This window comes from Tursiops truncatus, chromosome 2 (assembly GCF_011762595.2).
Source record: "Tursiops truncatus isolate mTurTru1 chromosome 2, mTurTru1.mat.Y, whole genome shotgun sequence".
In the NCBI taxonomy this organism is placed as follows: Eukaryota; Metazoa; Chordata; class Mammalia; order Artiodactyla; family Delphinidae; genus Tursiops; species Tursiops truncatus.
Window position 1 is genome coordinate 124,348,592 of NC_047035.1, and position 27,117 is coordinate 124,375,708.

A 27,117-nucleotide genomic window follows, 5' to 3' on the forward strand; every position below is an offset into this window, starting at 1 on the left:
GCAGTGTTGCATTAGCTCCCTTCAGGCTGTGTTCATGCAGCCAACCCAAACCTTTCCCTGGGATCTGACCGAAGCCTGAAACTCAGCTCGCACCCCCACCCATTCTGGTGAGTGTGCAGACAAGCCTCTCAGGCTGGTGAGAACTGGTCGTCACTGATCCTCTGTGTGGGAATCTCTCTGCTTTGCCCTCTGAACCCCTGAGGCTGCACTCTCCTCCCTGGCTACGAGCCTTCCGCCTTCCGCTACCCACAGTCTCCGCCCGTGAAGGGGCTTCCTAGGGTGTGGAAACCTTTCCTCTTTCACAGCTCCTTCTCACTGGTGCAGGTTTCATCCCTACTCTTTTGTCTCTATTTTTCCTTATTTCTTTTGCCGTAGCCAATTTGGGATGAGTAGCATATTGGCTTTTCGTTGGTCTTCCTGTAGGGGCCAGTGAAGCCGGAAATCACAATTCTTCCTGCCCCCGCTTCTCCAAGTAGAAGCTGGAAAATAGGAACGAGGGGGTTCTCTGGAACCAGTTTCTGTGGTGTGTCCCAGAACCTCACCAAGAGCCAGGACTTCCCCTGGTGGTGCAATAGTTAAGAATCCTCCTGCCAATGCAGGAGACACGGGTTTGAGCCCTGGTCAAGGAAGATTCCACATGCAACTAGAGAAAGCATCCGTGCAGCAATGAAGACCCAACACAGCCAAAAATAAGAAAGAAAGAAAGAATGAAAGAGGAAGAAAGAACAAAGAAAAAAAAAGAATGAAAGAAAGAAGAAAGAAAGAAAAAAGAAGTTATTTTAAAATAATCTGGCTTCAAAATGTGTCCTTGACTGTCCATTTCTACTTTCACACCTGACAGTGGGACGTTCAGGCAGACCTCTGAGTTAGGCAAAGGGGTATTCTGAACCCAAGATTTGGGGTACCTGTTCACCTCAGGTTAGGCCAAAGAGGATGTATTTGCTAAAATGAATTATGTGCCTACTCTGGAGTTGTCCTACTGTTTATCTTAGGAAATGACAATGGTGGTTGAAGAAATTATTCAACTCTTTGTATATTCCACTTGGGTGTGTTCATAACAGTTAGGGTGATTTATTAGGTTTTGCTTTTCTGTCTACTGTTTTCTGTAAATTCATAAACATTTAAATATCACACATAATTCAATAAAATTTCCCAAGGAAATGATGTAACTTGACTTTCATATTACTTAGAAAACTATATTTGTGGGTTTTATTTATTCCTTCAGGTTAATCATTCGGATTCCTTTATACTGGAATTTGCTAAAATATTTAAATGTTTCTTGGAAAAATGATCTCAATAATTGATGTTCTATCAGCCATCCTAAATATTGCTAAAACAGAACACCACATTCCTCAATAAATATTCTAATTTAATGAGAGGTATAATTTTATACTGGCTTAATATGGTCTCCCTATCAATATTTTTAAGTAAAATGGGACTTTCATGGTAATCTTTTCATTAAACAATTACCAGTTGATTGCTTACCAAGTAACATTGATAAACAAGACATATATTCTATAACCCAACTAATTTATTGTTCTTAAGACAACATTGTTTTTATAGGTAATTATAGAAATAACTTTATTGCAGTTGTTAGAAACAGATAAGGAACGCTTCCTGGCAGGCTAAATGATTTCTAAGCTGCGCTTCAAAGTTGACTTGTAACTATCTGGATGCAAGTGATGGGAAAAGAAAAGCATCTTAGGCAGTAGGCAAGGGATGCAGCAGCAATTGAGGAAGGATCTTGGCAAATCAGAGGACCTGGGGAGACCAGGAATGCAAAGAATATAGGTGCAAGGGGCATTTCATGCAGAATGGTGTAGACTGTTGGGGACGGAGTAATTCCCCATCATCCCCCCTTGAGTTCTTGTGGCTGGACTAATTGTAAAATTGACACGGGACAAGGTTTTTTTATACAGGCTTCTTTGTGATAAGGAAGTCCTACCTCTAGATGCGGGGAGTGCCCCTTTCACATGAGAGATTTTTTTTTCTGCTTTCAGATACAGAGAGGAGAGTCAGAGTGTCCCTCTTATGTTGGCATTTCTTAAGTAACTTTAATTCAAAATAATCAATATGCTATTTAGACACATTTTGGGGTGGCTTACCCTGGGTCACAACTAGACCATAATAAAGTTTTGAAAATTTACAGTGGTAGCAAGATGCAATTCATACTAAAAAATAGAAATATAAATTTGTTACAGGAGTTTAGATTTGAAAGTTTATGTGTACATCTGTTACTGTTAAGAAAGCAAAATGAAAATGGATTTACTTGAGGGTTGATTTGTTATCCTTGATTTTAAGCATGCAACATACAGCTGAACATTAGATAATGATCTCCTGTGGAATAAATGTGCATATCTATCACTTCTAATTAATACATATCTTTTTGTGCCTTTTACAGTAAAATGCCTCACAGGACCACGGATATGATAAAAATTAAGAGCCCCAGAATTTTGACTCCCCAGTTTGATGAATGTTGTACTTGAATATATTTATCCGTTATTCATTTAACAAAATGTTTTAATAATTTATTTCTTTGAATTATTTTAACACAAGAAAGTTAATTTTGACAATGTTTTATTACAGGTGATTATGTTGTCATGACTATATATTTTGAATTGAGTAGAAGAATGGGATACTTCACTATTCAGACATACATTCCTTGTATACTGACTGTGGTTTTATCCTGGGTATCATTTTGGATCAAAAAAGATGCTACACCAGCAAGAACAGCATTAGGTGAGTTTCAAAAATCTTTGCTACCATTTTGTTTAACATAGAAGTATTCATAAAAATATTTTCAATAAAAAGCCTAGCTCAAATATAACTGATCTAATTTGAAGGCTACTTGATTCATGCTTGTTTTTAGGTAGATAATTTAGACTGTTCTTCCTGACTGTAGAATTCCATGTGTGCCACTTAAAATTTGAGGTTAAACTTTCTATCTATATTATTTTACCTATCTATAACCTAAAAATTCTTCTCATGAATTTTTTTCTGGCAACCAAAGTCCTCTTAAGAAAACATTAAATTTCGGTGGTTTTAAGATTGTGATTGTGCAACATGTTGTATATGTTTTTTTTAATGATAGGAATTTTGCCTTTCCATATTTTATTAACACAGGCAATGTAGCATATAAAGGTTCCCCTCAAATTTCTTTCAGAAAAAAGGGAACTGCTTAAATTTTAAAATATTTACAGTCTTCTATATTACATTGAACATTTTCTGGTGGCTTTTAAAAATCATTTAACAACAAAGTACTTTTTGAACAAAATTAGCCTTTAGTATCCTCTGCCAATATTAGTTTTGCATGCTGAACAGAAAATACATGAAAGAATTAGTAAATCAGCTGGCAAAAGCATAACACAAATTTTGTAACTTTTCTTGAGGTTATGACCTTACAATTACATATTAGGGTGTCATAGTGAGCATGCCTTCAATAAGTAGCTCACAACTTAAGACTATGAAAGTCCTATCAAAGTGTGGCCATTGTAGGGGCTTCCTGGTGGCACAGGTGGTTGAGAGTCCACCTGCCGATGCAGGGGACGTGGGTTTGTGCCCTGGTCCAGGAAGATCTCATATTCCGTGGAGCGGCAGGGCCCGTGAGCCGTGGCCGCTGGGCCTGTGTGTCCGGAGCCTGTGCTCCGCAAAGGGAGAGGCCACAACAGTGAGAGACCCGCGTACAGAAAAAAAAAAAAAATAGTGTCACCATTGTAGTATTAAGAGGATAAATATACCAGAAATACACAGTGTTTGCCATTAATAGAGTTACAGACCAGAAGAGTGGAGAAATGTCATTAACACCAGGATATTTGGTTGACACCAGAATGGTTGTGCCTACTTTAGATAAAGCTTAAATCATTCTATGACAAGATCAAAAGCACCAGCATTAAATCAATTATAAGAAAACATTCAACATTCTTTTAAAAAAAATAACTGTCAATGCTCTTTATGAGGTATCATCTACAATATTGTGTATACAGTAAAAAATTAATAGACTTTCTAAGAATTAAGTAAATGTGACTCTTGATCAAAGAAAAAAGTCAACATCAAAATGCAACTCTGGGAAGAGAGACGGAAGATGGTGGAAGAGTAACATGCAGAGATAACATTCCTGCCCAGAGATACAACAGAAATACATCTACATGTGGAACTGCTCATATAGAACACCCACTGAACGCTGGCAGAAGACCTCAGACCTCCCAAAAGGCAAGAAAGTCCCCACGTACCTGGGTAGGGCAAAAGAAAAAAGAATAAACAGAGCCAAAAGAATAAGGACGGGACCTGTACCAGTGGGAGGGAGCCTTGAAGGAGGAAAGGTTTCCACACACTAGAAGCCCCTTTGCGGGTGGAGACTGCAGGTGGCAGCGGGGGATAGCTTCGGAGCCGCAGAAGAGAGCACAGCAACAGGGGTGCAGAGGGCAAAGCAGAGAGATTCCCGCACAGAGGATCGGTGCCGACCGGCACTTACCAGCCCGAGAGGCTTTTCTGCTCAACCGCCAGGGCTGGCGGGGCTGGGAACTGAGGCTCGGGCTTCAGTCGGAGGGCAGGGAGAGGACTGGTGGCGTGAACACAGCATGAGGAGGTTACTGCACTACGGCTAGCCGGGAGGGAGTCCGGGGAAAAGTCTGGACCTGCCGAAGAGGCAAGAGACTTTTTCTTCCCTCTTTGTTTCCTGGTGCGTGAGGAGAGGGGATTAAGAACTCCGCTTAAAGGAGCTCCAGAGATGGGCAAGAGATGCTCAGGCTGCTGCTGCCACCACTAAGAAAACTGTGCGAGCATCTGTCACTCTCCACACCTCCCGTCCCTGGAGGCTGTGCAGCCCTCCTCTGCCAGGGTCCCGGGATCCAGGAACAACTTCCCCGGGAGAACGCACAGGTCACCTCAGGCTGGTGCAACGTCACGCCAGCCCCTGCCACCGCAAGATCGCCCCGCACTCCGTAACCCCTCCATCCCCCCGGCCTGAGTGAGTAAAGCCCCCTAATCAGCGGCTCCTTTAACCCGTCCTATCTGAGCAAAGAACAGGTCCTCCAGCGACCTACAAGCAGAGGCGGGGCCAAATCCAAAGCCGAAACAAGGGAGCTGTGCAAACAAAAGAAAGGGAAATCTGTCCCAGCAGCCTCAGAAGCAGCGGAATAATCTCCAACATCAACTGTGCAACTGTGGAATACCTGAATAGAGAACGAATCATCCCAAATTGAGGAGGTGGACTTTGAGAGCAAGATTTACTGTTTTTTTCCCTTTTCCTCTTTTGGTCACGTGTAGCTGGATGTTTTTGTGTGAAATTTTGTCTGTATAGCTTTCTTTTCACCATTTGTCCTAGGGTTCTATGCGTCAGGTTTTTTGTTTTGTTTTTTATTTTTAAAAAAAATTTTCTTAATAATTATTTTTTAATAACTATTTTATTTTACGTTACTTTATTTTCTTTCCTTTTATCCTCTTTCTTTCTTTCTTCCTTTTTTTCCTCTTTCTTTCTTTTGTCTCCCTTCTATTCTGAGCCGTGTGGATGAAAGGCTCTTGGTGCTGCAGCCAGGAGTCAGTGCTGTGCCTCTGAGGTGGGAGAGCCAACTTCAGGACACTGGTCCACAAGAGACCTCCCAGCTCCATGTAATAACAAAACAGCAAAAATCTCCCAGAGATCTCCATCTCAACACCAACACCCAGCTTCACTCAACGACCAGCAAACTACAGTGCTGGACACCTTATGCCAAACAACTAGCAAGACAGGAACACAATCCCACGCATTAGCAGAGAGGCTGCCTAAAATCATAAGTCCACAGTAACCCCAAAACACACCACCAGACGTGGACCTGCCCACCAGAAAGACAAGATCCAGCCTCATCCACCAGAACACAGGCACTAGTCCCCTCCACCAGGAAGCCTACACAACCCACTGAACCAACTTTAGCCACTGGGGACAGACACCAAAAACAACGGGAACTACGAACCTGCAGCCTGCAAAAAGTAGACGCCAAACACAGTAAGATAAGCAAAATGAGAAGACAGAAAAACACACAGCAGACGAAGGAGCAAGATAAAAACCCACCAGACCTAACAAATGAAGAAATAGGCAGTCTACCTGAAAAAGAATTCAGAATAATGATAGTAAAGATGATCCAAAATATTGGAAATAGAATAGAGAAAATGCAAGAAACATTTAACAAGGACCTAGAAGAACTCAAGATGAAACAAGCAACGATGAACAACAAAATAAATGAAATTAAAATACTCTAGAAGGGATCAATAGCAGAATAACTGAGGCAGGAGAACGGATAAGTGACCTGGAAGATAAAATAGTGGAAATAACTACTTCAGAGCAGAATAAAGAAAAAAGAATGAAAAGAACTGAGGACAGTCTCAGAGACCTCTGGGACAACATTAAATGCACCAACATTGGAATTATAGGGGTTCCAGAAGAAGAAGAGAAAAAGAAAGGAACTGAGAAAATATTTGAAGAGATTATAGTTGAAAACTTCCCTAATATGGGAAAGGAAATACTTAATCAAGTCCAGGAAGCACAGAGAGTCCCATACAGGGTAAATCCAAGGAGAAACACGCCAAGACACATATTAATCAAACTATCAAAAATTAAATACAAAGAAAACATATTAAAAGCAGCAAGGGAAAAATAACACACAAGGGAATCCCCATAAGGTTAAGAGCTGATCTTTCAGCAGAAACTCTGCAAGCCAGAAGGGACTGGCAGGACATATTTAAAGTGATGAAGGAGAAAAACCTACAACCAAGATTACCCAGCAAGGATCTCATTCAGATTTGATGGAGAAATTAAAGACTTTACAGACAAGCAAAAGCTGAGAGAGTTCAGCACCACCAAACCAGCTTTACAACAAATGCTAAAGGATCTTCTCTAAGCAAGAAACACAAGAGAAGGAAAAGACCTACAATAACAAACCCAAAACAATTAAGAAAATGGGAAGAGGAACATACATATCGATAATTACCTTAAATGCAAATGGATTAAATGCTTCCGCCAAAAGACATAGACTTGGCTGAATGGATACAAAAACAAGGCTCATATATATGCTGTCTACAAGAGACCCACTTCAGACCTAGAGATACATACAGACTGAAAGTGAGGGGAAGGAAAAAGATATTCCATGCAAATGGAAACCAAAAGAAAGCTGGAGTAGCAATTCTCATATCAGAAAAAATAGACTTTAAAATAAAGACTATTACAAGAGACAAAGAAGGACACTACATAATGATCAAGGGATCGATCCAAGAAGAAGATATAACAATTGTAAATATTTATGCACCCAACATAGGAGCACCTCAATACATAAGGCAAATCCTAACAGCCATAAAAGGGGAAATCGACAGTAACACATTCATAGTAGGGGACTTTAACACCCTACTTTCACCAAAGGACCGATCATCCAAAAAGAAAATAAATAAGGAAACACAAGCTTTAAATGATACATTAAACAAGACGGATTTGATATTTATAGGACATTCGATCAAACACAACAGAATATACATTTTTCTGAATTGCTCATGGAACATTCTCCAGGATAGATCATATCTTGGGTCACAAATCAAGCCTTGGTAAATTTAAGAAAATTGAAGTGGTATCAATTATCTTTTCTGACCACAACGCCATAAGACTAGCTATCAATTACAGGAAAAGATCTGTAAAAAATACAAACAAACACATGGAGGCTAAATAATACACTACTTAATAATGAGGTGATCACTGAAGAAATCTAAGAGGAAATAAAAAAATACCTAGAAACAAATGAAAATAGAGACAAAACGAACCAAAACCAATGGGATGCAGCAAAAGCAGTTCTAAGTGGGAAATTTATAGCAATAGAATCCTAATTTAAGAAACAGGAAACATCTCGAATAAACAACCTAATTTTTTTTTTCATTTAGGCAAGGCTTTCTTTTATTTTTTTTAACATGTTTATTGGGCTATAATTGCTTTACAATGGTGTGTTAGTTTCTGCTTTATAACAAAGTGAGTCAGTTGTACATATACGTATGTAGCCATATCTCTTCCCTTTTGCGTCTCCCTCCCTCTCACCCTCCCTATCCCACCCCTCCAAGCTGTCACCAAGCACTGAGCTGATCTCCCTGTGCTATTCGGCTGCTTCCCACTAGTTATCTATCTTACGTTTGGTAGTGTATATACGTCCATGCCTCTCTCTCGCTTTGTTACATCTCACCCTTCCCCCTCCCCATATCCTCAAGGCCGTTCTCAAGTAGGTCTGTGTCTTTATTCCTGTCTTACCCCTATGTTCTTCACATTTTTTCCCCTTAAATTCCATATATATGTGTTAGCATACGGTACTTGTCTTTCTCTTTCTGACTTACTTCACTCTGTATGACAGACTCTAGGTCTAGCCACCTCATTACAAATAGCTCAATTTCGTTTCTTTTTATAGCTGAGTAATATTCCATTGCATTCCATTGTGTGGCACATCTTTATCCATCGACAATGGACACTTAGGTTGTTTCCATCTCCTGGCTATTGTAAATAGAGCTGCAGCGAACATTTTGGTACATGATCTTTTTGAATTATGGTTTTCTCAGGGTATATGCCCAGTAGTGGGATTCCTGGGTCATATGGCAGTTCTATTTGTAGTTTTTTAAGGAACCTCCATACTGTTCTCCATGGTGCCTGTACCAATTCACATTCCCACCAGCAGCACAGAGTGTTCCATTTTCTCCACACCCCCTCCAGCAGTTATTGTTTCTAGATTTTTTGATGATGGCCATTCTGACTGGTGTGAGATGATATCTCATTTTAGTTTTGATTTGCATTTCTCTAATGATTAATGATGTTGAGCATTCTTTCATGTGTTTGTAGGCAACCTGTATATCTTCTTTGGAGAAATGTCTATTTAGGTCTTCTGCTCATTTTTGGATTGGGTTGTTTGGTTTTTTTTTTTGTTATTGAGCTGCATGAGCTGCTTGTAAATATTGGAAATTAATCCTTTGTCAGTTGCTTCATTGACAAATATTTTCTCCCATTCTGAGGGATGTCTTTTGGTCTTGTTTATGGTTTCCTTTGCTGTGCAAAAGCTTTGAAGTTTCATTAGGTCCCATTTATTTTTGTTTTTATTTCCATTTCTCTAGGAGGTGGGTCAAAAAGGATCTTGCTGTGACTTAGTCTTAGAGTCTTCTGTGTATGTTTGTTTTCCTCTAAGAGTTTGAAAGTTTCTGGCCGTACATTTAGGTCTTTAATCCATTTTGAGCTTATTTTTCTGCATGCTGTTAGGGAGTGATCTAATCTCATACTTGTACATGTACCTGTCCAGTTTTCCCAGCACCACTTATTGAAGAGGTTAAACAACCTAATCTTGCACCTAAAGCAATTAGAAAAAGAAGAACAAAAGAACCCCAAAGTTAGCAGAAGGAAAGAAATCATAAAGATCAGATGAGAAATACATGAAAAAGAAATGAAGATAACGATAGCAAAGATCAATAAAACTAAAACCTGGTTATTTGCGAAGATAAAACTTACAAACCATTAGCCAAACTCATCAAGCAAAAAAGGGAAATGACTCAAATCAATAGAATTATAAACGAAAATGGAGAAGTAAAAACTGACACTGCAGAAATACAAAAGATGAAAGATTACTACAAACAACTCTACGCCAATAAAATAGACAACCTGGAAGAAATGAACAAATTCTTAGAGTTGCACAACCTGCAAACGCTGAATCAGGAAGAAATAGAAAATATTAACAGAACAACCACAGGCACTGACATTGAAACTTTGATTAAAAATCTTCCAACAAACAAAAGTCCAGGACCAGATGGCTTCACAGGCACTTTGAAACATTTAGAGAGGAGCTGACACCTATCCTTGTCAAACTTTTCCAAAATATAGCAGAGGGTGGAACACTCCCAGACTCATTCTACGAAGCCACCTGATACCAAAAGCAGACAAGGACGTCACAAAGAAAGAAAACTGCAGGCCAAACGTAAAATACACTCCCAAACGTACACTACAAAACATAAAATAGATAGCTAGTGGGAAGCAGCCGCATAGCACAGGGAGATTAGCTCTGTGCTCTATGATTACCTAGAGTGGTAGGATAAAGAGGGTGGGAGGGAGCGAGACGCAAGAGGGAAGATACATGGGAACATATGTATAAGTGGTTCACTTTGTTATAAAGCAGAAACTAACACACCATTGTAAAGCAATTACACTCCAATAAAGATGTAAAAAAAATGCAACTCTGATGTTGAATCAACAGATAGGACATTTGATCAAACACAACAGAATATACATTTTTCTGAATTGCTCATGGAACATTCTCCAAGATAGATCATATCTTGGGTCACAAATCAAGCCTTGGTAAATTTAAGAAAATTGAAATTGTATCAAGTATCTTTTCTGACCACAACGCTATGAGATTAAATATCAATTACAGGAAACTATCTGTAAAAGCATGTATGATTACAAATATTCAAGGATTTAAAATAAAATAATGAATTACCAGATGACCAGATGGATAATAGCTGATGTAGTATATTAAAAAAGAAATTTTAGAGTTAAATGTATAATAGTCGAATTGAAAAAAAATCACTAGATGAGCTTAAGAGCAGATTGAAAAATGGCAGGGGAAAAAAGTCATGTATAATTGAAAACCATCATATAAAATTTAACTAATCAGAAGAAAAGAGGGAATCAAAATATTTAAAATGAACAGAGCCTCAGTGATCTTTGAGACAGTATGAAGATGTATAACATAACTGCACCTGGTGTTCCAAAACATGAGAAAAAAGTTTTGAAGAAGTTAGGTAAAAATACCCAATTTTACTGAAAAATACCTACTTATAAATTCTGTAGAGATGACATGGTCAACACTTTTTTAAAAAATTAAATTGGACATATATTTATTGTGAAATCTTCTTTCATAAAAATACCTGTCAACAGTGTAGACTTTTCAAATTTACAAATCATTTTTACAAAAAGTTTCACAACTTGCTCACCTACAACATGGAGAGCCTGGCATCCTATTTTCACTGAATTGATTAAAGAAACTCATTTTAAACAAGGTAACTTTATATGACCAAATGTTGAAAAGCCAAGAGCAAGGCTGAAGCCGTTGACTTCTAGTTCATTATCTTGTACACCTACTCAAGCTGTGCTGTTTGATTTATTCTACAACTGGCCTTTGCTGATTGCCAGGCCAGATATGCACTAAACTGTAGCTGGGATGCAAACTGCAAACCTGGTATCTGATGTGTGTGCATCTGTCACGTATACCTGATCCCTGATTAGTACTTCTGGGCAGGTATTTTATAGTACTCCTTTTAAATCACAGAGGTGGAGTGTTAAAATATCTATTCTTGTGAGTCTGTTGTCTATGTCACTAGCCTGCCTGTCTGACAGCTCTTGCATGTTCTAATATCCTGCAGGCTCATCATTTCACATGATAATCATCCAGTTATTTCACTCTTCATTTTAGTAAACTCCATTTCCTTTTCTTGTTTTTCTTTCATCACATGTATGACCCTTTCCTAATTTTTTCCACAGTCTTTGATTAAATCTTTAGTGTTAGCCGACATATATGAAATAGATTGAATCGAGTGTGATTAGTTAACTAATTAATCAAAGAATCAATACACTTATGCAAAGCACTTATTGAAAAGCCTAGAATGCTAGGCACAATATTAGGTAATAGGCTAGCAAGATGAGCAAGATACAGTTTTTCTCTTAATGATCACACAGTCAGTTCAGGGAGACATACTGCAAAGACATATGCAATTCTCTGTGAGAAGCAGAAGAGTAAGGTACATCATAGAAGGTACAGGAATAGTGAAACTACATATTATCAGATCTGCCTGGGGTCCTACGAAGCCGTTTGCCTTAGAAAGAGTGCTGAGTCTTCAAGAAAAAGAGTTTACAAGTTGCATAGAGAAGGAGAAGACAAAAAGTGGTTTATCTGGGCAGAAAAAAGTGTGAGATGACGAACTGACGGAAAGTACAGGGGACTGAAAACTGTATTTTCATTAAAAATACTTTTAAGAGGCAAAATGTCAAACAGTACGAAAATAACTGAATAAACTGGAAGATATTAACTTAATTCAGGTATTTTAATGTTAATGTGAAGACTATAATAAAACATTTTATGGAACTGTTGCTTACAAAATTAAACAATTACAATTAAATGTATTCTATTTATGCAATGTCAAGAAGCAGTCACATAAAAATAAAACACTGTGTCGCAATGGAGGGATCCTGTGTGACCCCTTTCACAACTTGGTATGTGTTCCCTGTGCAGGCATAACCACAGTGCTGACCATGACCACACTCAGCACCATAGCCAGGAAATCCTTGCCTCGTGTTTCCTATGTGACAGCCATGGACCTCTTCGTGACCGTTTGCTTCTTATTTGTCTTTGCTGCTTTGATGGAGTATGCTACCCTCAACTACTATTCAAGTTGTAGAAAACCAGCTAGCACTAAGAAAAAGACATCGGTGAGTTCCAGTAGCAAAGATTTTCTGGGCGGATAGGTAAATGATTCTTATTCATAGGATCTTATATAATGATATAAATAGTTGAAGAAGTCTTTAAAAATACAACACAGGTATTCCAAAGATATGAATGTGACATTCAAGCACTCTTCAGCTTCACCTACCAGTGGCGTGGACTGATGTGATCATACTTTAAAGATTACTCTTTACCAGTGTTTTGTGATGCAGATTTCCGTAGTAGTTTTCTAAATACTTTTTCTGATTTCCTTGTAGTTACTATATCCAGATTCCTCAAGATGGATTCATGAACGCTTAAGTCTACAAGCCCCCTCCGTACGTATAGCACTGCAAGTGCAAATATTTCTGAGAACTCTGGATAAACTACAATAGAAAGATATTATTGTTTACACATGCACTTATTGGAGGCCAATGAATAATGCATGTACTCCCTTCAAAAATGTACTTAATTCTTTAAAATATGTCCAATTAAGAAAATTTGGAAAATAAAGGGAAAAAAAATCACTCCTTCTACCCACCCCCCCGGGTAAAAGTGTATACCATATATATTCCTGTAACTCAAAAATAATTATAAATACATTTCTGGGTCAAAATATTAATTTATAGGATCATCTTAATAATTGTATCATATGTTCATGATTGATGCACAATCTTGGCTGGACAAAGGGCTAATCCACACTTTTTCACTTTTAAACATATTTTTATCATTACAGTTCTGTACATACTTGTAACTATTAGTCTAAATTCTTAGACGCAGAATTGGCTACGCCAAAGATTGCACAAGTTTTGCCAAAATGCATTCCACCAGTACATGTATCAACTCATTTATCCTCACAACACCCATTCTACTGAAAGGACGCCGAGATGTTGAAAACATAAGGCCTCTTAAATATTGAGTAAGGTTTCACAATTTAAAGAAAAATTGTTATATTTAATTATTAATGTGCTTGAATATTGATTGTATGGATTAATGTAAGAATTTATTGAAAAATTAAAAAATATGTCTTTAAATCATTGATGTGCGCTACCGCTTTTATCATATAACAATTTTTACGTATAACTATTTCTATTCCTTTATACATGTGAACTCAGAAATTGACAATAATTTATGCCCAAGCATACAGCACAATTGGTTTTCTAACTGCTGATCAGCACCGTATGTTCAGTGCATTTCAGACAATTTTCATCAGCATTTCTTCAAGTGTGTATCATTGTAGTTCTGACAGAAGGTAAGGCCATTTTTACACAGTGAACATATAGTTCTGGCCATCAAATGCTGCCAAATAACAACGCATTGAAAAGTAAGGTGAATGGGTGGGAGCGGGGGATGCTGAATAACAGAAAAATATCAGAACGAATAGCCTGAGGCCGGAGAGCACATTATATCTTCCTCCACTCTCAGTCTTCACACGGCCAGAGTGCTCGGAGTGGAGAAAGAAATATTGACATCAGTGGTGTAGAAATGATACTGTCAAAAGAAAGAATAACTAGAAGCTAGAAGAATTTATTTTTCTTAAGCAGGAAAGTGTAATGACCCTGAAGAAAGTCATAGAAAAACAATTCACAGACAGAAAAAGTTCCAGACTATGTGCAAAGACGCAGTCAGAGAAAACTTCAACAGAAGTTCAGAAGAAAGAGGAAGGGGGAGTTAGCTGACAATATCTTCAACTCTATTCTGAAAGATCCACATGTTAGTTTAGTTGACGGGCCACTACCTCCGAAAAGGAAAAGCAGAGATGAGCAACCTCTCTGCGATGAGGGTCAGCAGCAGGCTCCACTGATGACCACACATTGCTTTGGGGAAAATTGTCCAAATAAATGTGCCACGATTTCCCACCCCATAGTATGCAAGGCTAGTCCACTCTGGGTGTGCAGTAGTACCTGCTGCCAGGAAACAGCGTTCTGAGAAAGTCACATTGCTGCAATATACAAACAGGCGAAACAGGAGTGAGTCGGGAAGGAACCTAGCTGGACTGAAGATGACCTTGGAGACTCCTTAATTAAAATATCTATTTTATTTTCCTCTAATAATTTTATAGTGTCAAGCTTTATATTTAAATCTATAATCGATTTTGAGTTTATTTTTGTGTATGGTGTTAACAAGTGTTCTAATTTCATTCTTTTACTTGTAGCTGTCTAGTTTTCTCAGCACCACCTATTGAAGAGGCTGTCTTTTCTCCATTGTATATTCTTGCCTCCATTATCAAAGATAAGGTGACCTCGTGGGCGTCAGTTCATCTTTGAGCTTTCTATCCTGTTCCAATTTATCTAGTTTTGTTTTTGTGCCAGTAACATACTGTCTTAATTAGCGTAGCTTTGTAGTATGTCTGAAGTCAGGGACGCTGATTCCTCCAGCTCCTTTTGTTTCTCAGGATTGCTTTGGCTATTCGTAGTCTTTTGTGTTGCGATACAAATTGTGAATTTTAAAATACTAGTTCTGTGAAAAATGCCATGGATAGTTTGATAGGGATTGCATTGAACCTGTAGATTGCTTTGGGTAGTACATTTTCACATTGTTCATTCTTCCAACATAAGAACATGATATATATCTCTCCATCTGTTTGTATCGTCTTTAATTTCTTTCAACAGTGTCAAAGATTTCGGCATACAGATCTTTTGTCTCCTCAGGAAAGTTTATTCCTAGAAATTTTATTCTTTTTGTTGCAGTGGTAAATGGGAATGTTTCCTCAATTTCTCTTTCAGATTTTTCGTCGTTAGTGTGTAGGAATTCAAGCGATTTTTGTGCTATTTTACCAAATTCAATGATTAGCTCTAGCAGTTTTCTGGTAGCATCTTTAGGGTACTCCAGGTGTTGTATCATGTCTTCTGCAAACAGTGACAGTTTTACCGCTTGTTTTCGATTGCGATTCCGTTTATTTCTTTTTCTCCAATTGCCGTGGCTAAAACTTCCAAAATGCTGTTGAATAATAACAGTAGGAGTAGGCAAATTTTTTCCCGATGTTAGTGGAAATGCTTTTAGTTTTTCACCATTGAGGATGATGTGGGTTTGTCTGTGGGTTTGTCATATATGGACTTTATTATGTTGAGGTAGGTTCCTTCTACGTCTACTTTCTGGAGAGTCTTTTCATTATGGAGAGTTTTGAATTATGTCAAAAGCTTTGAAAACTCTATTACAGAAATCACAGAAATATCCTTTCTGACCAACCACTTAGAGAAATGGAAATAAAAACCCAAGTAAACAAGTGGAACCTAATGAAGCTTAAAAGCTTTTGCCTAGCAAATTATATATATATGAAAAAAAACCCTCAAATGAAGCAACTGATAAAGGATTAATCTCCAAAATGCAGCTCATGCAGCGTAATTTCAAAAAACAATCCAAAAATGGGCAGAAGACCTAAATAGACATTTCTCCAAAGAGGATATACAGAGTGCTAACAAACTCATGAAAGGATGATAAACATCACTAATCATTAGAGAAATGCAAATCAAAACTACAAGTTTTCACCTCACACCAGTCAGAATGGACATCACACAAAAAACTACAAATAAATGCTGCGAAGGTGAAAAGTGAACACTTTTGCACTCTTGGTGGGAAAGTAAATTGATACGGCAACTAAGAAGAACAGTATGGAGGGTCCTTTAAAACCAAAACAGTACTACCATATGATGCTGCAATCCCACTACTGGGCATATACCTTGAGAAAACCATAATTCAAAATAGAGACATGGACGTCAATATTCATTGCAGCACTATTTATAATAGCCAGGTCATGGAAGTAAGCTAAGTGTCCATCGACAGATGAATGAAGAAGATATGACAATATGTACAATGGATTAGTCATAAAGTGAAACTTAATAGTCATTTGTAGTGAGATGGCTGGACCCACAGTCTGTCATACAGAGTGAAGTAAGTCATAAAGAGAGAAAAACATACCGTATGCTAACACATATATGTGGAATCAAAAAACGTTCTGATGAACCTAGTGGCAGGGCAAGAATAAAGACGCAGACCTAGAGAATAGGCTTGAGTACACGAGGAGGAACAAGGGTAATCTGGGACAAAGTGAGAGAGTAACATTGACATATATACACTACCAATTGTAAAATAGACAGCTAGTGGGAAGCAGCCACATAGCACAGGGAGATCAGCTCGGTGTTGTGTGACCACCTCGAGAGGTGGGATAGGGAGTGTGATAGGCAATTTTGTCCCAGATATCTTATAGTTTTTAGCCTGGGACCTCCATGAGCACCCTTTGACTCTCTAGTGAGCTCTTTCCCTGCAGAGGCCTCTGATGTCCATTTTGATAAGCTCCTTCTGTTGGGCTCGCCTGCCTGTAATTGCTGAGCTTCTCTGTGTGACCCTACACAGGTACAAAGTGTTGAAGAAATATGATGAAAATCTGGCTGAACACTGTCAAAATTCATGTGCTATTTTCAATAAAGGCAGATATTTTCCAACTGGAGTTTGTTAGAAAAATACTAATACTTCAGACAGACACAGGAATCTGTTTTTTTAGCAAACCTTCAGGTGATATTTACACCCTCTCAGGGAGAGGGAGGATATGTATCTACATTATAACCTAACTTAGAGCAAAATTTTCATTTCTGCCCATTGCCTAGAATTGTTGATGAAAGTTGTTGATGAAATTGTTGATGAAAGCTGTACCATTATGCTCCTGTCTGGCTATTGGCTTGTGCACAGTAGGACGAGGACATCTTGATTAAGGTCGGTCCTCATACACAATCACTTCCCAATTAAAAAGATGTCCCCAAAGGCTACCAGTAGTAATACCGAATGCTCTACATCTCTACCTGCTTCTCTGTGGTTTGACTCCACAGAGCTACAAATATATTTAATCAAACTATTCTCATTTATGTGTGACTGTAAATTGTCCTGTCTCCTTATCTGCTCCATACTGACTTCCAACATCAGGAGGAGAGCTTGTGAAGTAGAAAATATAACATTCCAATTGTACACAGATTTTGGCTATCTAGAGATGACAAGCAATGTCTGGTATCCACACATTGAAAACTCATTTTTCACCTGAATTGCATGGAACAAGAAGATTCTCTCATCATCCTTATGTACTTTTTAAAAATACTGTTTGATAATTAAAAAAAAAGAACTTTACTTCTCCACACTTTATTATATGTATTTTTTAACATTTGCGGAATTTTATGTGTGTGTGTGTGTGTGTGTGTGTGTGTGTGTGTGTGTGTGTGTATACTCCAAATCAGAAGAGAAGTAGGCAGAACAGGGACTTGAAATTGCAAATACACATTTGAAAATAGGCTTATTCTCCCTTATCAGTAACCCAAGAAATACAAGATTTGCAAACGTCACTGTAGTTTTTCATGCATTAAATTTGCAAAGACTGAACTTTTCAGAGCAGGAATGAGGGTGGGCATAGGGCATGGCACAGTCCTCTTTATTTATTGAACAGGCATAAACTGTACTTATTTCTTGATACACCTTGGGCTGATCTTGATTCATTTCATGTTGATATTTGTGTTTTTCTTGTTGCCAGCAGAACTATTCTCTCCTTGATATGAGTCCACCACCACCGGCAATGGTTACCCTAAACAATTCCGTGTACTGGCAGGAATTTGAAGACACCTGTGTCTATGAGTGTCTGGATGGGAAAGACTGTCAGAGCTTCTTCTGCTGCTATGAAGAATGCAAATCAGGATCTTGGAGAAAAGGGCGTATTCACATAGACATCTTGGAACTAGACTCATATTCTCGGGTTTTTTTCCCTACATCGTTCCTGCTTTTCAACTTGGTCTATTGGGTGGGATATCTGTATCTCTAAATTTTCCTCCTGGTGAAAAATAAAGAGTGTTAGGTTTCCTTCTAAACTTTGGCCCTACCCAGACCAATAGTGATCAATTGGAGTAGCAAGGAAAGATACTACTCAGTTTATCTGAAATTATGTAATACCTTTGAGCAGCGTAGGAGTATGTGGCAAATATTTCTATTATGTATTTCAGGCTCACACAAACATGCGAGCACACAAACAGGTTAATTGAGTTTTAAAGTGATATTCTTGTTAATTCTTACTGAATCTGTAACGTGGAGATATATTTTTCTGGATATTGGAAGCAGCTGCGAATTTTCCTTGTGAAGAAATCTGTGAAACCTACAAGCAAATATCTGAGAAGCTCTTAGGCCCGGCCCCTTTCTGTATCTTTTCTTTGCAACCGTTGGCAGCACCGGTGTCCATGTATGCGAAGTCACTGCTGGCCAAGATACACTCTACTGATCTCAGCGCCCAGGCAATCTGAGTTCAAGTGTGAACTGCAGTGAGTTACCACCCAGTTTCCTCTCTCTGTGGCCTCTTTGCTCTGGCACCATCTTCACTGGTTGGCATTCTTTAATAACTTCACCCTAGGCTTGGGAAGGATGTATATGCATTATCCACAAGTTTTCAGTTGAGAAAAAAAATGAATTTTCAAAATTCTCATGTAGCTAAAGTCAAATATGTTTATCTTTGAACACCAGTAGTTCAACATTTTACCTTGAGTTGTGTTTTACTAGACGAAGGTGAACCCCACAGTATATGCTATTATGAGTTCAATGATTATCTTTCAAAGATGGGTATACAGCATTCACAAGCCATTGTTTTGACATTGCTTTCCAGTGTGTGAAAGAAGTGTAGATAGAATTTTTACAAAATTTTCTTAGTGAATATTGTTTCAAGTGAAATCAACTTTAGAAGCAAAAAAATGGGTAATGGTTAACATCAATGATACATTTTGAAGAAAAAATTATTTTATACTTTGAAATATGGATATGTAGCAAGACTCCAAAGGGAAAAAAACCTTGAAATTATCACTCTTTTGGTATTTTTATAACACAAAGCCAAGTTGCTTCTTGATGTTAGTTCTTTGTTATAACTGGATGCTGGTATGTACTTCACATGACTCTTCAGAAGCTTTCCATCATTGATAGGAAAAGAAAAAGTCCTACCGGTAGGTTAACACATAAATATCTGTTGGCATTATTAAAAATTTCGTACTAATTTTTTTTCCTCTTTCTCATTCAGAAAATTGTATTTGTTTTATTGGAAATTACATTTTATTTTAATTATATATTTGGACATATATTACTCAGAAAAAAGATAAAACATTATGAAGAGAAGATATAGAAAAGTGCTAATTTCATACACTTTACTGAATGCAGACGATACACAGAAAAGATGAGTGAAAAAGACCAGAAAAAGTTGAAATTAGTCTATTTGTATGAACACTGTTTAGTATCAAGTGAATGCAAATATACTGATATATTTATCATGCAGTTTTCAAGGATGTCTATATAATGTGAGATACTGAGTTTCTTCCCGTCAACTTCCTTCCTGCCATTTGATGTTTTAGTTGCTACATAGGCCACAAGCCAGTTGGCTTTTATTTAGAGAATCCAATTTAAAACATAAAATAACAATGAGTATTTGTAGAGAAACAGTTTGAACTTATTGGCCTAAATGAAATTTCTCTTCAATTGGAGAATTTTACCTATTAACAGTCTCACCCTGTCCCTAATACATCAACCTCACACTCACCCACAGAGGAGGGCTCTGGAGGTGTCCTGACCACATTCCACTCAAGGAGGGCAGCCCAAGTTGTTCTTCAAACACAGTTCCCTACTTTATAACTTCTAACAGTATGAAGACTTTCAATCTATTCTTTCTTAAAAGAAGTTCTGGAGGAGACAATTTGCCAGTGAAATTGTGGGGAAGAAAATAACCTAAAAGCATTTTTATAACATATATTTATTCCAATTATACCTTCAGAAATGTTTACTGATGCTTCTCGTTTCAAGGCCATTCAATATTTAAGCATAATTGGCAACTCTTATGAAATTATATATATAGCATCATCTCTGTTTTCTGAATCCAACATTCTCTCCTCTCCAACCTCAGTCATTCTACTGATCTAAACACACCAGTATACTAGTGTTTATATATATATATAAGTATGAAATTTAATCTTCAATTTCTTTCTGTAAAAAGAAAATGAATGACTCAGGATAAGCATAATTGGATGTAAATGTACATTGAAATGTTTACTATTAGATTTGAGAACCTGACCACATTAAAAATATTCAGAGAAGTGCATGTAAATAAGAGGGAAAGTACCAGATTGTGAACACACTGTAAATGTAAAATTCACAATTTTCTCTTGAAGCCTCTTTCTAATTGTCCAAAACTGAGGAAGTGTGTAATCTGTACATTTTTTTCCTCAAATATGCCTGTAGGGAGCTTCAGGTTCACACAGTTTAGCAGTTACCACTGCATTGAATAATCACATCAGAAGAGCCAAAAAATAAAAGTTCAGGCTAAGTGACAGACCCCTTTCTCATATTCCTTGGTGATTTACGTTTTACTATAAAAAAAGGTTTTTATTATTGTGGGGAGAAAACACGTATATGTTGAGAAAATAAGAAAACACCTCAAGTCAGTAATAGCTCTGGAAATATAAAACCATGCTTTTAAAATAAAATGTCTGATAATCTTTGAAGATTAGACAGGGCAGTTCCTCTCCCTTTAAAATTTCTTGTGATTACAAATTAGCAATTCCAGGATATAAGCCTGGTCTTCTTCTATTCAGGTCAAAATGGAGAATGTTTCCTACTTTTTTTCAAAATGTTCTCTAGTTAAATGATGCTTTGGTTTTTAATGTGAACAAAACATTACTTTGCTCCCATACACACTATATTTTTTTATATCAGTGCTAAGAATGTAGCTGAACATACACTAACAAGTCTGCAATGTTTTGAGTTAACCAAGTTGTTTTTTTGTTTGTTTTTTGTTTTGTTTTTTTTTTGCGGTACACGGGCCTCTCACTGTTGTGGCCTCCCCAATTGCGGAGCACAGGCTCCAGACGCGCAGACTCAGCGGTCATAGCTCACGGGCCTAGCTGCTCCGCGGCATGTGGGATCTTCCCGGACCGTAGCAAAACCCATGTCCCCTGCATTGGCAGGTGGACTCCCAACCACTGCGCCACCAGAAAAGTCCAACCAAGTTGGTTTTTAAAATTTTATTATATAGGAAAATGAACTAGAAGATAATTAGGAAGACAAAAGACAAGCATGCACACTCACATACATAAAGCAACACTATATGAATGTATCATTCAGATAATGGGAGGGAAATGTAAATCATTTTGATTGCGTTATTCAGATAGTCACCTACCTCCACCACGTCATTTTTTTTGCATTTGTAAACACAACAGTTTTCCTAGCCCAATGGGCTACTCTACAACGTGAGGGTGATAGTGGTTTTTGCAGGGAAGGATGGTCTTCTATCAATAAAACTGCTGAACAATTTAAACTGTGTAGGTTGGAGAGAGTGAAGACTGAGTGCCAATAATCAAATCCTCCAGACTCAGGAAGTGGCTGCTATATTTTCTTCTTTACTAGTTATTTGGATTCTATTTTTCCCACTTACCAGTTTTTCACAAAATACAATACTAAAGTTCTCATTTTCCATTAAAAAGTAGAGGAACTTACTGTCAAACTGATTTTTCAGCCTCAAATGATGAGTGCTTTGTTTTAGTTAGTATTTATTACAACAGGGTTTTTCACGTGCTATTCATGTTTACAACAGGAAAGTTTTGGGCTGTCAGCTTTGTCAGCTGACAGGTGAAAGCCCCTCAATAAACAGGACTGCACTTCAGTCACTTCGACGAGATCCGACCACCCTATCACCTAACAGTTCCAGTCCACTCGTCCACCAATCAGCTAACTGCCCCATTTATTGAGTTCGTGCCCTGGTTAGAACAGGAGGGCTCGCGAAGCTTACAGAGAGGTTAATAAAAAGAAAAAGAGAGGCGTCCCTCGTGGCGCTGTGGTTGAGAGTCCACCTGCTGATGCAGGGGATGCGGGTTCGTGCCCCGGTCTGGAAAGACCCCACATGCCGCGGAGCGGCTGGGCCCCTGAGCCTATGTATCTGGAGCCTGTGCTCCGCAACGGAAGAGGACACAACAGTGAGAGGTCCGTATAGCACAAAAAAAAAAGAGAAATAGCTTCAGTTTGAAGTGACTTTCAATGTAATTAAAAGATAAGTATTGATAGAAAATTCATAATTTGCTGACGACCTTTTTAAGTTGGCAGCAGAATGATAGGATTTTAGAAGAAATAAAATTTGCTACATCAGCATTATCATCATCATCATCACCAACAACTACAACACCATCAACATCATCATCTATGTCCTTTTTCATGTTCCATGCTAGTCTTTAGCTATTCCTTCAGCAGAAAGGTTTATGTCTTTTCCAAACCATAACACAATTAGAACTTAAAAATGGAAAAGTTTGATTTCACTTTAAATATAAAATATGCAGATCATAGTTCAAAATTTTGGTCGCCTTAAACATTTCCAGAGCGTCTCTTTGTCCCAGAAGTCCTGTCTACACTGCCTCAAATCAGAATTTAAAATGATTCCTTAGGAAGATATTTCATCTAATTTTTCTTCGGTTGCTTTTGGGCTTTTATTGTTTTGTTTTTTGTTGCTGCTTTTACTGCATTTGGCTTTTTAATTCCTTCTCATGAAGTTAAATTTAAATTGGCTAAGAGCTCTTTTCCCAAAGAAGAACACTCTGTGTACACCTCAGATTGTGTTAACCCATGAAGAATATCAATACGCTTCTTATTACACTTGTTAGGTCTAACAAGTCTGATATACCTTGGAATTTTTACTTTTGGATAGAAATAGACACAGGTAAAATATATTGATGAAATTTACAGTATTATACATTAGCTCTTCAGAATAACTCTATTAAAACATTTAAAAGGATACTTTCAATCATTCTTGACCTTCAAAATGATTAGTTTTGTGCTAGTGAACCATGTTTACACACGTATGTATGTGAAACTACATGGTATGTTTTTCTTTACAAGCTGCTCCTGGATTAAATGAAATACTCATTCTTCACAAATGCATTCTCTCTGGAAGTTTCTAAGAGAGCAATAATTTTCAGGAATTAGGCCTGGGTTGTCTTGTGAAGAGTAAGAGGCAATCTTGTGTTTACATGCAGTGATGTGTGAATTTGTGTCCCCATTACAGTGGTAAAACTGGGAAAACTTATTAGCGTGTGTATTACTCTAATTGTATTACCCCAAACATAGTTGAAACGAAGGGGAGAACAGTTTCTTAATAATAGCGTATTAGCTTCTTAACCATTTTCAGGAAAACACAGACAGAGGAACTGACAATATATTTCCTGGAAGAATGGGACCACATTCTTTCTTTAAAAAGAAAATCAAGTTTAATACCTGATCAGAAGTTGTTTTGGAGTCCAAAAAACCTGCATTTTACTAAGATCATCACTTTTTCACTAGGGTGCACCTGAGTGATTCTTTGGTCATTTGTGCATTGTGGTCTATTTTAACTGATAAGCCAAAAGTAGTTCTTCAAGATGTAGGTTGCATATAGTCACTGTAGCGCTTGTTTAGGACACAGCTTTCATGTATAATGTGAGAGAGCACCAGGTCTAGTGTGAACTGTGCCACGTGTAAGAGCCGTAGTGTGCAGTCTTCTCTTTTTGAATCTTGCATGTAAAGGAAAACAGTCGGGGCCCTAAGAGATGCCTCAGGCAGAATGGGAGAAAAGATGCACATGTCTGCTCTCTTCCTGTGTGGAATCTTTCCTGCCTGTGAATTCATCTCCTCCGAGATGGATATCAGAATCTGAGAGCCGCTAGGAATCTGCATTGAGTGCTCAGTGTAGAGGAGCCTGACCCAGGGAGGGGAGGCGCCCTGGACAAATGTGTGTGCTGGTCTTTTTCTAGGGAAGTGGGCTGAGGACCAGGTCAGGGTCTCCACCCTCATCAAGTGGTTTCACACAGTCCTTGCTCTACTGTCGTCCTATGAGGGACTGGAGGTTCTGACTCTTGGCCCCATGTCCTGCTGTCCTCCTCCTCTCTGTCAAAGACGTGACTCCCTGCTAGCTGGGCAGCTCGTGGTGTCCTAGTGAAAAGCAGGCACTCCGTGCCTAATGTGCCTTGGCGACACGGGCAGCGCTGCGCCCCGCTTCACCGGTCTGATCCCCGCTGTGCCCTGCTCTGGGCAGGCTGGGCCGCCCTCTGTATTTGTATTTGGATTCCTACATTTGTACTTCTAATACAAATAAATGCACATGTTGGCAGAAATATTTGAACTGAGTAGATGTCTTCTGGTTGTGGGTTGCCAAACAAGAGACCTGGAAAGGGGACTGCTAAGACCCTTCAGGTCCACATGGGGGTCCTTGCACACCAAGGGGGTTATAACACCAACTGCTCCTCTCAGAAGCTCACCCTTGTGCTAGCCCTACCCAGAGGAAGATTCTGCAAATGTTAAGAGAAGGAATGTTACAAGTGACCTATGTTCAAGGTATGTGCCCTTTTCCTCCACTCCTGCTAGAGCCCAGAAAGAGAACCCACACTTTGAACAAGCCACCCCTCCTGCACCCATGCAAAGCATGAAACCTGGCTCTAGCCAAGCCAAGGAGGGCTTCACCTGCAGTCCAGGCATAGGTTAGTGTGGGCAGGGTTCTGGTTTACTGCTCCAACACCATCCATGCATGGGGAAGGGAGAACTGACTACCTGAGAAGTCTGAATAGCCTCTCCTGAGTAAGGGCTGCAGCCCGACACTAAAGTAAAACCCTGTGTTTGCCAACAGGACTGCAAACCAATGGCAACTCCCACCAGGAAGGAAAGACAGATTTTACATTCTGCTTGGGTCAATTTGAACGGAACATATTTTACTGAAAAAAATCATCAGGTTCCCTAGCTCATCTATTATGACTTCAGCAAGACAAACCGTTTGCTCCTGGATAGGTACTGGAGGAATGATGGGTAGGGTGGGCTATAAGACATATTCTTCCACCTCTGTCAGCTTTCACTTCTGCTCCAAGACTTAACGTAGGCTCCTGAACTTTGCATTAGGTTTTCAGATGTCAATTGGACTACTCACAAGTATCTGTATTTTTACTTCTTGGATTACTTCGATCTACGTTTGAATACCGGTAAACATTTCAAGTTCATTAATTCCTTCCTCTTACCAGAATTGTCTAGTTTTCCCTGGTCTGTCACCAAAGTTGAAGGTCCCTTCGCTGGTAAATTACAATAACAGCTGTCCTTTATAGAGGACTATGTGCTAAGAACTTTACGTGCGCTGTATCGCTCAGTACTTCTCTGTGAAGGAGGTACTGTTGTTGTCGCCTTTTTACTGATAAGAAAGCTGAGGCTTGCCCAATGTTAGACACCTAGGAAAAATGAAGAAAAATATTTTAAATGCTGGAAATATGGCTTTAAACACTTCAGAACTCGTGTGCTTAGCCACTACATTCTGCAGTGCCTCGGAAACCTTGACCTTATGGAGTGAATATCTGAGACAATTATTTTTACTATGGCCAACATTTACTTTTTATTAATTGAAACAAACTTTTGTTTGGAAAATAATATTTCTTTCAGAAGACCATGGAATGTAAATTGGTACAGCTACTATGGAGAACTTTAAGTAGTTTACTTAAGAAACAAATAATAGAGCTAACATATGATCCAGCAATCCCACTCCTAGATATATATCTGGAGAAAAATGGTTCAAAAGGATACATGCACCCCAATGTTCATTTCAGCACTGTTTATACAATAGCCAAGACATGGAAACAACTCTAATGTCCATCAACAGATAAATGGATAAAGATGTGGTACATATATACAATGGAATATTAGCCATTAAAAAGAATGCAATAATGTCATTTGCAGCAATATCGATAGATCTGGAGATTATCATACTAAGTGAAGTAAACCAGACAAATACCACTATCATATGATATTTGTTATATGTGGAATATAAAAAAAAATACAAATGAACTTATTTACAAAACAGAAGCAGAATCACAGAGTAGAAGAATGAGTTTATTGTTACTGGGGGTGAAAAGTGGGGTGGAGGGATAGACTGGGAGTTTGGGATTGACAGGTACACACTACTATGTTTAAAATAGGTAACAGACAAGAAACTGCTGTATAGCAAGAGGAACTCTTCTCAATATATTGTAATAACCTAAATGGGAAAAGAATTTGAAAAAAATGGATACATGTATATGTAAAAAATAAAAAGTAAAATGGAAAAAAATTTTAAAATAATTTTAAAAGGACAGCTAAACAATGTGCTAAAATGTCAAAGTGAGGTCAGCAGTGTTCAGTAGAGATCCACAGAAATCAATGACAGTTACTCTCTACTGAAAAGTAATATATAGAACTTTGCCTCACTTGATTACTTGTAAATTAAAAACAGAGTTTATGCTCAGACCCCGAATGTACTGGTTGCAGAGCAGGAATTCTAAGTAAAAGAGAACCTTCATGAAGTCTCATGCTTTGGGACCCTAAGGCTTGGAGTGGCATGTTTGAACCTCCAACCTCACATCAAACTAGCTTCTCTGTTCTAAAAACTCTCAAAGACTCACCCTGGACCAGTAGCCTCTCTAGTGATGCTCTTCTCATTGTTTCGGGCCCAATACAAAGTCACCTCCAAGCACAGCCCAGAAGGAGAACGTCAGGTTCTATTCCCCAGTGAGTTTGCAGACACACTTGAGAGACTGCAACTTCTTGAATATTTGTATTCACAGGAGTCTGTAAAGCTTGCTGGGGAGTTACCTTAAGGATATTAGAACCAGAAAGGACCAGCTATAAGACTGGGCTG

General features: G+C 38.4%; 1 protein-coding gene across 1 annotated transcript in view; it reads left to right on the forward strand.

Moving 5' to 3' along the window:
* GABRG3 (gamma-aminobutyric acid type A receptor subunit gamma3) overlaps positions 1–18,249 on the forward strand; it is a 643,304-nt gene extending 625,055 nt beyond the window's left edge. Inside the window, exons 7-10 of the mRNA XM_019945622.2 lie at positions 2,587–2,739; positions 12,264–12,460; positions 12,731–12,790; positions 17,968–18,249. Coding sequence (XP_019801181.1) covers positions 2,587–2,739; positions 12,264–12,460; positions 12,731–12,790; positions 17,968–18,249 — 692 coding nt within the window. The remainder of the gene's footprint in view (positions 1–2,586; positions 2,740–12,263; positions 12,461–12,730; positions 12,791–17,967) is intronic.
* Positions 18,250–27,117: the final 8,868 nt, after the last annotated feature.